Source organism: Rhinoderma darwinii, chromosome 2 (assembly GCF_050947455.1).
Source record: "Rhinoderma darwinii isolate aRhiDar2 chromosome 2, aRhiDar2.hap1, whole genome shotgun sequence".
Classification (NCBI taxonomy): Eukaryota; Metazoa; Chordata; class Amphibia; order Anura; family Rhinodermatidae; genus Rhinoderma; species Rhinoderma darwinii.
Window position 1 is genome coordinate 470,567,919 of NC_134688.1, and position 12,431 is coordinate 470,580,349.

Sequence of the window (12,431 nt, forward strand, 5' to 3'; positions counted from 1 at the left end):
CCATTTAATCAAATATAGATGTGTTGAAATCACATCAGTGTGACCCCTGATGAAGCACCCTGACCATTAGTGGTGCGGAAACGCGTAGGGACACGTTTTCAGTGGCACGGATTGACCAGGTGTTATATCATAATACAGTTAGGGGGAATCTCTGCTCAGCAGTATGTGGTACTAACAACAGCACCCTCAATTGCTCCTCCTTCTGTATGGTCCACCGTGCTTACGCCTTTACAGTACATTTGGCTATCTAGCCCAATTTTAGTAGGGTTTTCTATAATAAAAATCGAATTTTAATCGTTCATATAGGCAGTGATACAGTTTGTTTGTTTTTCTTTTAATTTTTTTTTTGTATTTAAAGGGATCCTGTCATCAACATCTTACCTGTTAAACTCACCTGACCCCTCAATGGCCGCAGCTATCCAGAGTTCATTCCTGTTCTCTTCTTTCCTGAAGTCCTCCTCTGTCTGTAAATATCGTCGTTTAAACTCTTCCCGCCTTTTATGGTAATTATTTTTCCCTCTGGGACGCAGCTTCTTAACCCCGCCCACCACCGCCACCTGTCCAGCCCTGATTGGCTAAGGAGCTGTCAATCAAAAAGAAGGAGGTGGAGTCCACTCTGAGACGCTGGAGGAATGAAAATCTGACTCTTTTCAGATGAAGATTTGACTCTTTTCTGCTCATTTGCATACGGCGTGGGACCACTGAAAAACAGAATACTAAAGATACAGAGCTTACTTAGAACATATTTATAGCTTAGATGACAATGATTTTTCACCCACTTTCACCAGGTATTGCTGGCTTTATAGCTAAAATGCTGGTGACAGGTTCCCTTTAACTATTTTATTAGTCCCCCTAGGGGACTTGAACCAGCGATCAGAAGATAGTCTTATAGACTTACATAGAGAAACTGGCTGCTGGTCCACACATAAGACACTGTGTGAATTGGCGAGTCAGTTTATAGATCACGTGACCGCACAGGGGAGCCGAACGGAGCCTATGTATTGAAAGATAGACACTTGGTGAGGAAATACATATAATTTACATGTGCTAGATGCCCATTACAAACGGGCAAAGAAATAAAAAATGTCATGGGAGTGCTTCCTTATACTCAGGGCCGGCCTTAGGGGTGTGCGACCTCTGCCTTCGCACAGTGCACATCACTCCAGCAGGTGGAAGAGGGCGCTCCGCTGGCTCCCTTCCCCTACTTGTTTCAGAAGCACCCGGGCCCGACGACTCAGCAGTCGCCTTTCCGCCCGGGCGCTTCTTCACTCAGTGCCGTCACTACCGCTGTAGCAGCCATACCGGCTGCTAGCGGCGACACTGGGCGTTAAGGCGGTGGCGCCGCTAGCAGTCGCTGCGGCTGCTACAGCGGTAGCGACGGCACTATAGCAGAGCAGGGAAGTATCTCCCTGCTCTGCTATCTACTAGCGCCACTGTAGCTCCCTGAAGGAGCGGAATCTCCATAAATGGACACAGACGACAGGAGCTTCTCCTGGAGTGGAATCCCCGGTCACAGCGTCGGCAACACTGTGGACCGGGATTCCGCTTCAGGAGTTTCCCCTGATGTCATTATCCATATATGGACAGAGAAATCAAGCAGAGTGCTCCAGGAGTGAAATCCCCGGCCACACAGGGATTCCTCTCCTTCAGGGAGCTACAGTGGCGTTATCTACAGGGAGGGGGTGGTGCTATCTACAAGGGGGCTGTGGGGCACTACCTACCAGGAGGCTGTGTGGCACTCCCTACCAAGGGGCTGTGTGGCACTCCCTACCAGGGGGCTTTGTGGCACCCCCAACCAGGGGGCTGTGTGGCACTCCCTACCAGGGGGCTGTGTGGCACTCCCTACCAGGGGGCTGTGTGGCACTCCCTACCAGGGGGCTGTGTGGCACTCCCTACCAGGGGGCTGTGTGGCACTCCCTACCAGGGGGCTGTGTGGCACTCCCTACCAGGGGGCTCTGTGGCACTCCCTACCAGGGGGCTGTGTGGCACTCTCTACAGTGGGCTGTGTGGCGCTCTCTACTGGGGGCTGTGTGGTGCTCTCTACAAGGGGGCTGTGTGCGCTTTCTACAAGGGGGCTGTGTGGCGCTTTCTACAAGTAGGCTGTGTGACGCTATCTACAAGGGGGCTGTGTGGCGCTACCTACAAAGGGGCTGTGAGGCGCTACCTACAAGGGGGCTGTGAGGCGCTACCTACAAGGGGGCTGTGTGGCGCTACCTACAAGGGGGCTGTGTGGCGCTACCTACAAGGGGGCTGTGAGGCACTACCTACAAGGGGGCTGTGTGGCGTACCTACGAGGGGGCTGTGTGGCGTACCTGCGAGGGGGCTGTGTGGCGTTACTAACAAGGGGCTGTGTGGCGTTACCTACAAGGGGCTGTGTGGCGCTACCTACAAGGGGCTGTGTGGCACTACCTACAGGGGGAATCTGTGAGTGGTGGGCTGATGGTCATTTTACTGTGAGTGGGAGGATGATGGTCATTTTACTGTGAGTTGTGGGCTGATGGTCATTTTACTGTGAGTGGGGGGCTGATGGTCTTCAAGTGGTTTCCACCTCTGACCTCCAATTGAAATTAATAGGAGGCAGAAAGTACCTGCGCCGCCCGTTTGGAGCTTTCTTTCCTGCGTCTTTTGCATTTGCTTCAACGGCTTAAGAAAAAACGCAAAAAAAATAAGGTCAAACAACGCTGTCAGTTCCTGAAGGAATTTTGAGGCAGATTTTTTTTGCCTTACAAAAAACGTTGTGTGAACGTACCCTACGAGTGTAATTTTTGTTAGGGGGGCCCTGAGGAAATTTTGTTTTTCCAGTGCTGCCTCGAGTCCGAAAAGGTTGGGAAACTCAGTACTAGTCTACAGAATCACGCCGGCCTACGCAAGGATCCCATCGAGGAGCAGCTCAGTTCGTCGTGGGAACGGGGCCTAGGTGAGTACAATTTTTGTTTTTGTTTGGGGGCACTGTTTACAAGGGGGAGGTGGGGGGCTGTATGGCACGATCTACAAGGATGAGGTGGGGAATTATGGCACTGTCCACAGGGGTGAGGCTGTATGGAAAAATCTACAGGGGGCACTATACTGTGTAGGGCCACTAAGCGGACATTATACTGTGTAGGGGTACTACAGAGGGCATAATACTGTGGGCACAATTAGAGGACAAAATACTGTGTCCTTGAAGGGCTTGTAATATATTATATTATTAAATATTATTATTATTATACTGTATGGGGGCACTGAAGGGGATTATAATTTTTTTATGGGGCATTTGTTTTTTTAATGATGAGGGTGGGGCGCTGAAAGATCATTTCGCACGGGGTGCCATCTATCCTAAAGCCGGCTCTGCTTATACTCATCGTGGAGAAAACATGCTTTGGCTGGATGGAGAGCGCTTTTCCATCGGTCAGGGTCCTCAGGATGTTTGCCCACCTCTGTAATAGCCAGATCCAGTCAAGTCCAAAATAGTTCGCTATCACTCTGGTGGTCACCCGCGTCCATATAGTGTCAGTCCAGCCAGGGTAGTCCAGGCAGTCAGTAAAAGCCACTGGGGAGGTAATAGCGGCAGTCCCGGCTTCTAGATGTCTCCGCTCCCAAACTCAACTTTCCACATGTCCTGGGCTCAAGATGGCTGCCGGAATAATCCCAGGCATCGCTGGCACTCTCCAATTTTTCCCCAGGCATTTCAGATAAAGTTGGCAGCAGCAGCAGCAAAGAGACCTTCAGGAAGGTGCAGCTGGGAGAGAGAGCAGTCCTGATGATAAGCCGCAAGATGGCCTCCAGAGCAGCACGATCCAGCGTGCGGATCCCACACCCGCTTCCGAAGCAAAAAAAAAATAGCCCAAAAATAGGTCCCACAGATTGGGTTAGGCTGGCAGCCAGCTGATACTCCCTCTTTAAGTTGTTTTTAAGCAACGATGGGCTGTAGATTCGGTTGATTGTGCCGCTGGTCTGTGGGAGCCTTAGGAAGATAGGCCAATCTAGGATGTCCCACCTCCGGAAGTCGACGGTTCGTTAATTTTTTTTGTGTTGTTGTGTGGTGATTTTTTTTGTTGCGGTGGTGCTGTATTTGTGGGGGACGTGGTCCAGAGCCAAGGCGGCTTATACTGGCAGCATGGGTGCTGCTGGTTTCCTGGGCTGCGCCCTCTGCCGGTGCTGTGTTGCAGCGACATTGGGTGCCATGGGATACTACACTTGCATACCTCCCAACCGTCCCGGATCCGGCGGGACAATCCCGGTTGCTCACCGCTGTCCCACCGGGAGGTCTGTAAATGTCCCGCTGGGTGCGGCATCAGAACAGCTGATCGCTGCTGACTGCTGCAGCGATCAGAAGAAGGCAGGAGTCTTGCGGCGGTGTTCTCACTGAGATCGATGCCGGCCCGTGAGTGGACCAGTCCAGTCACCTGACCTGTCACCTGACCTGTCATCTGACTGGTTCACTCCCGGGCCGGCATCGACACCAGTGAGAACGCCGCTGCAAGACTCCTGCCTTCTTCTGATGGTGAGTGATGGGGATATTCACACGACCGATTTTTTGGCGGCCTGGGAAACCTGGTCATCAAAAAATGGGACATGCCCTATTTTCGGCCGCTTAGAAGTCTATGGGGCCGGGTAATACACGGCCATCACCGGATGTGTCCCGAGTGACGGCCGTGTCTTCTGTCGCTCGCACTCTCTCTCCTCCTCCTCTTCCTCACAATGCAGAGTGCATGTGAGAAGTTTGAGGGTCTTTTTTTGCTCCCTGTAGCAGTCGGAATCCCCAATCCCCGGCCTGTGTGGCATTACCAATAGGGGGCTGGGTGGCATTACCTGCAGGGTGCTGGGTGGCATTACCTACAGGGGGCTGGGTGGCATTACCCACAGGGGGCTGGCTGGCATTACCTACCAGGGGGCTGTGGCATTATCTACAGAGGGCTGTGTGTGGCAACAAATTTAAATAAAATTAATCCAATTTTAAAACGGACCGGGAAAAAAATGGTTGCAAAACGGGTTAAAATCGGCAACACAGCCCGGAACAGAATCGGAACGGATGCAAAACGGCCGGAAAAAAACGGCCCAAAACGGCCGATTTTATCTGCCGACACTCGGATCCTGTCGTGTGAATAAAGCCTACCTGTACCGCTCTCCGCTCTGGCGGCAATGTGGCACCTACAGGGGGGCTGTGTGTGGAGCTATGTACAGGGGGACTGTGTGTGGAGCTATCTACAGGGGTGCTGTGTGTGGCGCTATCTACAGGGGGCTGTGTGTGGCGCTATGTACAGGGGGCTGTATCTGACGCTATGTACAGAGGGGCCGTATCTGGCGCTATCTACAGGGGGCCTGTGTATGGCGCTATCTACAGGGGGGCTGTGTGTGGCACTATCAACAGGGGGCTGTATCTGACGCTATGTACAGGGGGGACTGTGTGTGGAGCTGTGTACAGGGGGGCTGTGTGTGGCGCTATCTACAGGGGGCTTTGTGTGGCGCTATCTACAGGGCTGTATCTGACGCTATCTACAGGGGGGCTGTGTGTGGAGCTATCTAAAGGGGAGCTGTGTCTGGTGCTATATACAGGGGGGCTGTGTCTGGTGCTATCTACAGGGGGGCTGTGTCTGGAGCTATCTACAGGGGGGCTGTGTCTGGAGCTATCTACAGGGGTGCTATGTCTGGAGCTATCTACAGGGGGGCTGTGTCTGGAGCTATCTACAGGGGGGCTGTGTGTGTGGAGCTATCTACAGGGGGGCTGTGTCTGGCGCTATCTACAGGGGGGCTGTGTCTGGCACTATCTACAGGGGGCTGTGTCTGGCACTATCTACAGGGGGCTGTGTCTGGCACTATCTACAGGGGGCTGTGTCTGGCACTATCTACAGGGGGGCTGTGTGTGGAGCTATCTACAGGGGGGCTGTGTGTGGCACTATCTACAGGGGGGCTGTGTGTGGAGCTTTCTACAGGGGGGCTGTGTGTGGAGCTATCTACAGGGGGGCTATGTCTGGCGCTATGTACAGGGGGGCTGTGTGTGGAGCTATCTACAGGGGGCTGTATCTGGCGCTATGTACAGGGGGCTGTATCTGGCGCTATCTATAGGGGGGCTGTGTGTGGCGCGATCTACAGGGGGCTCTGGTGGATGATTTTTCCATTGACCGGTAGCAGAGTTACACAACTGGAAAAAAAAAAATCCCCATCATGTAACTCTGCTACCTGTCAATTAAAAAGTCATCCCCCACAGGGTATCCCTCTGGATTTTCATTGTTCTCAGCCTTTTGGTTTGTCCTGCAGCCGCTGCCGCCATGATGAGCAAATGTTATACCCAAGATAGGAAAAGTAAAACAAAGACGATATAACCGGATCCATAGTTGCTAGGCAACGTCAGGGGATTTCAATTTTTGAATAAAGAGAAGCAGAGAAAATGGTGTCTGAGCGATCATGTGACCCTTTTAAGGGGTTTCGACATGATTGTGACATCATTTCCAGCCCCCCTTTTTTTACGGGTCCGTAAATACGAGTGGAATACGGATGACAACGGACCCGTATTTACGGGAGGGGAAAAATACAGTCGTGTGCATGGCGCCTAAAGGCCATTTTTTTCAGCTGTTTTTATATTGTTAAAAATGTAGCAGTCAGATGTTTGCTATAGTTATTTGCGGCCGATTTTTCGTTTTTAATCCCCATATTGTTTTTCAGAATCCCAGCATGCTTTAGGTGGGTAGTTTTTTGGGCTTTTTTGCGCTCTCAATTTTATCATAAACTGTAGCTGTCTGTGTGATATTTGTTATGCAGTTTGTGGAGCACTTTTTATTGCATATTTTATGCCATAAGTGCGGCCCAAGAGAGTTTTTTCTTTGTGTTATTTTTTATGTACTTAATTTTTAGCGATTGTATACTGTGAAGTGTTTAGTTTCCGGTATGTGGTTACAGTCGGTTTTCGCTGCCTCTTTTTAAATACAAGGGAGACCCCTAGTGGACACTGTGCAGTAGGATAAAAATCAGTCCTGATTATGTGATGGACACACAGGTGCATGGCTTGTTACAGTACAGTTATCGGTGCCCTGCGTGCCCATCGCATGACAAGGACAGATTTTTATCCACTGTAAACAATTACGACCCTTACAGCAGCACAACAGATGGGGAATTTCTACGCCCTACCAGTTGATAAAACAGGTGGATTTTTAATGGAGCCTATCTCTATATAATGACCCCAAAGCTTTACCTCCATTATATTTTCTATGTTCTACTACTAAGGTTTTTCTAATATGAGTTTATTGTGGGGGATATGACCTTGTGCTTGTTAAAAGGTCATGCATCCTGTAAAGGGCAGCGTTTTATAATATAGATTGATAGACATTACATATCACTGTATACAAGAAGATGTATAACTTATATCAGCTGTACATATATAATTATATAGAGAAGATACCCAGGTTATACCGGCATGCTCCATATCACTATATACAGGAAGATGTATAACTTATACCACCTGTACATATATAATTATATACAGAAGATGCCCAGGTTATACCAGCATGCTCCATATCACTATATACAAGAAGATGTATAACTTATACCAGCTGTACATCTATAATTATATACAGAAGATACCCAGGTTATACCAGCATGCTCCATATCACTATATACAAGATGTATAACTTATACCAGCTGTACATATATAATTATATACAGAAGATACCCAGGTTATACCGGCATGCTCCATATCACTATATACAGGAAGATGTATAACTTATACCAGCTGTACATCTATAATTATATACAGAAGATACCCAGGTTATACCAGCATGCTCCATATCACTATATACAAGAAGATGTATAACTTCTACCAGCTGTACATATATAATTATATACAGAAGATACCCAGGTTATACCAGCATGCTCCATATCACTATATACAGGAAGATGTATAACTTATACCAGCTGTACATATATAATTATATACAGAAGATACCCAGGTTATACCGGCATGTTCCATATCACTGTATACAAGAAGATGTATAACTTATACCAGCTGTATATATATATAATTATATACAGAAGATACCCAGGTTATACCGGCATGCTCCATATCACTATATACAGGAAGATGTATAACTTATACCAGCTGTACATATATAATTATATACAGAAGATACCCAGGTTATACCAGCATGCTCCATATCACTATATACAAGAAGATGTATAACTTATACCAGCTGTACATATATAATTATATACAGAAGATACCCAGGTTATACCAGCATGCTCCATATCACTATATACAAGAAGATGTATAACTTATACCAGCTATACATATATAATTATATACAGAAGATACCCAGGTTATACCAGCATGCTCCATATCACTATATACAAGAAGATGTATAACTTATACCAGCTGTACATATATAATTATATACAGAAGATACCCAGGTTATACTAGCATGCTCCATATCACTGTATACAAGAAGATGTATAACTTATACCAGCTGTACATATATAATTATATACAGAAGATACCCAGGTTATACCAGCATGCTCCATATCACTATATACAAGAAGAGGTATAACTTATACCAGCTGCACATATATAATTATATACAGAAGATACCCAGGTTATACCAGCATGCTCCATATCACTATATACAAGAAGATGTATAACTTATACGATCTGTACATATATAATTATATACAGAAGATACCCAGGTTATACCAGCATGCTCCATATCACTATATACAGGAAGCTGTATAACTTATACCAGCTGTACATATATAATTATATACAGAAGATACCCAGGTTACACCAGCATGCTCCATATCACTATATACAAGAAGATGTATAACTTATACGATCTGTACATATATAATTATATACAGAAGATACCCAGGTTATACCAGCATGCTCCATATCACTATATACAGGAAGCTGTATAACTTATACCAGCTGTACATATATAATTATATACAGAAGATACCCAGGTTATACCAGCATGCTCCATATCACTATATACAAGAAGATGTATAACTTATACCAGCTATACATATATAAGTATATACAGAAGATACCCAGGTTATACCAGCATGCTCCATATCACTATATACAAGAAGATGTATAACTTATACCAGCTGTACATATATAATTATATACAGAAGATACCCAGGTTATACTAGCATGCTCCATATCACTGTATACAAGAAGATGTATAACTTATACCAGCTGTACATATATAATTATATACAGAAGATACCCAGGTTATACCAGCATGCTCCATATCACTATATACAAGAAGATGTATAACTTATACGATCTGTACATATATAATTATATACAGAAGATACCCAGGTTATACCAGCATATTCCATATCACTATATACAAGAAGATGTATAACTTATACCAGCTGTACATTTATAATTATATACAGAAGATACCCAGGTTATACCAGCATGCTCCATATCACTATCTACAAGAAGATGTATAACTTATACCAGCTGTACATATATAATTATATACAGAAGATACCCAGGTTATACCAGCATGCTCCATATCACTATCTACAAGAAGATGTATAACTTATACCAGCTGTACATATATAATTATATACAGAAGATACCCAGGTTATACCAGCATGCTCCATATCACTATATGCAAGAAGATGTATAACTTATACCAGCTGTACATATATAATTATATACAGAAGATACCCAGGTTATACCAGCATGCTCCATATCACTATATACAAGAAGATGTATAACTTATATCAGCTGTACATATATAATTATATACAGAAAATACCCAGGTTATACCAGCATGCTCCATATCACTATATACAAGAAGATGTATAACTTATACCAGCTGTACATATATAATTATATACAGAAGATACCCCGGTTATACCAGCATGCTCCATATCACTATATACAAGAAGATGTATAACTTATACCAGCTGTACATATATAATTATATACAGAAGATACCCAGGTTATACCAGCATGTTCCATATCACTATATACAGGGAGATGTATAACTTATACCAGCTGTACATATATAATTATATACAGAAGATGCCCAGGTTATACCAGCATGCTCCATATCACTATATACAAGAAGATGTATAACTTATACCAGCTGTACATATATAATTATATACAGAAGATACCCAGGTTATACCAGCATGCTCCATATCACTATATACAAGAAGATGTATAACTTATACCAGCTGTACATATATAATTATATACAGAAGATACCCAGGTTATACCAGCATGCTCCATATCACTATATACAAGAAGATGTATAACTTATACCAGCTGTACATATATAATTATATACAGAAGATACCCAGGTTATACCAGCATACTCCATATCACTATATACAGGAAGATGTATAACTTATATCAGCTGTACATATATAATTATATACAGAACATACCCAGGTTATACCAGCATGCTCCATATCACTATATACAAGAAGATGTATAACTTATACCAGCTGCACATATATAATTATATACAGAAGATACCCAGGTTATACCAGCATGTTCCATATCACTATATACAAGAAGATGTATAACTTATACCAGCTGTACATATATAATTATATACAGAAGATACCCAGATTATACCAGCATGCTCCATATCACTATATACAAGATGTATAACTTATACCAGCTGTACATATATAATTATATACAGAAGATACCCAGGTTATACCGGCATGCTCCATATCACTATATACAGGAAGATGTATAACTTATACCAGCTGTACATCTATAATTATATACAGAAGATACCCAGGTTATACCAGCATGCTCCATATCACTATATACAAGAAGATGTATAACTTCTACCAGCTGTACATATATAATTATATACAGAAGATACCCAGGTTATACCAGCATGCTCCATATCACTATATACAGGAAGATGTATAACTTATACCAGCTGTACATATATAATTATATACAGAAGATACCCAGGTTATACCGGCATGCTCCATATCACTATATACAGGAAGATGTATAACTTATACCAGCTGTACATATATAATTATATACAGAAGATACCCAGGTTATACCAGCATGCTCCATATCACTATCTACAAGAAGATGTATAACTTATACCAGCTGTACATATATAATTATATACAGAAGATACCCAGGTTATACCAGCATGCTCCATATCACTATATACAAGAAGATGTATAACTTATACCAGCTATACATATGTAATTATATACAGAAGATACCCAGGTTATACCAGCATGCTCCATATCACTATATACAAGAAGATGTATAACTTATACCAGCTGTACATATATAATTATATACAGAAGATACCCAGGTTATACTAGCATGCTCCATATCACTGTATACAAGAAGATGTATAACTTATACCAGCTGTACATATATAATTATATACAGAAGATACCCAGGTTATACCAGCATGCTCCATATCACTATATACAAGAAGAGGTATAACTTATACCAGCTGCACATATATAATTATATACAGAAGATACCCAGGTTATACCAGCATGCTCCATATCACTATATACAAGAAGATGTATAACTTATACGATCTGTACATATATAATTATATACAGAAGATACCCAGGTTATACCAGCATGCTCCATATCACTATATACAAGAAGATGTATAACTTATACGATCTGTACATATATAATTATATACAGAAGATACCCAGGTTATACCAGCATGCTCCATATCACTATATACAGGAAGCTGTATAACTTATACCAGCTGTACATATATAATTATATACAGAAGATACCCAGGTTATACCAGCATGCTCCATATCACTATATACAAGAAGATGTATAACTTATACCAGCTGTACATATATAATTATATACAGAAGATACCCAGGTTATACCAGCATGCTCCATATCACTATATACAAGAAGATGTATAACTTATACCAGCTATACATATATAATTATATACAGAAGATACCCAGGTTATACCAGCATGCTCCATATCACTATATACAAGAAGATGTATAACTTATACCAGCTGTACATATATAATTATATACAGAAGATACCCAGGTTATACCAGCATGCTCCATATCACTATCTACAAGAAGATGTATAACTTATACCAGCTGTACATATATAATTATATACAGAAGACACCCAGGTTATACCAGCATGCTCCATATCACTATATGCAAGAAGATGTATAACTTATACCAGCTGTACATATATAATTATATACAGAAGATACCCAGGTTATACCAGCATGCTCCATATCACTATATACAAGAAGATGTATAACTTATATCAGCTGTACATATATAATTATATACAGAAAATACCCAGGTTATACCAGCATGCTCCATATCACTATATACAAGAAGATGTATAACTTATACCAGCTGTACATATATAATTATATACAGAAGATACCCCGGTTATACCAGCATGCTCCATATCACTATATACAAGAAGATGTATAACTTAT

At 43.2% G+C, this 12,431-nt stretch overlaps 1 protein-coding gene across 1 annotated transcript in view; it reads right to left on the bottom strand.

Annotated features, from left to right (window-relative positions):
• Window positions 1-586: 586 nt before the first annotated feature.
• LOC142741924 (nectin-1-like) overlaps window positions 587-12,431 on the bottom strand; it is an 87,991-nt gene continuing 76,146 nt past the window's right edge. Inside the window, exon 6 of the mRNA XM_075851246.1 lies at window positions 587-701. Within this exon, the coding sequence (XP_075707361.1) occupies window positions 587-701 (115 nt within the window). The remainder of the gene's footprint in view (window positions 702-12,431) is intronic.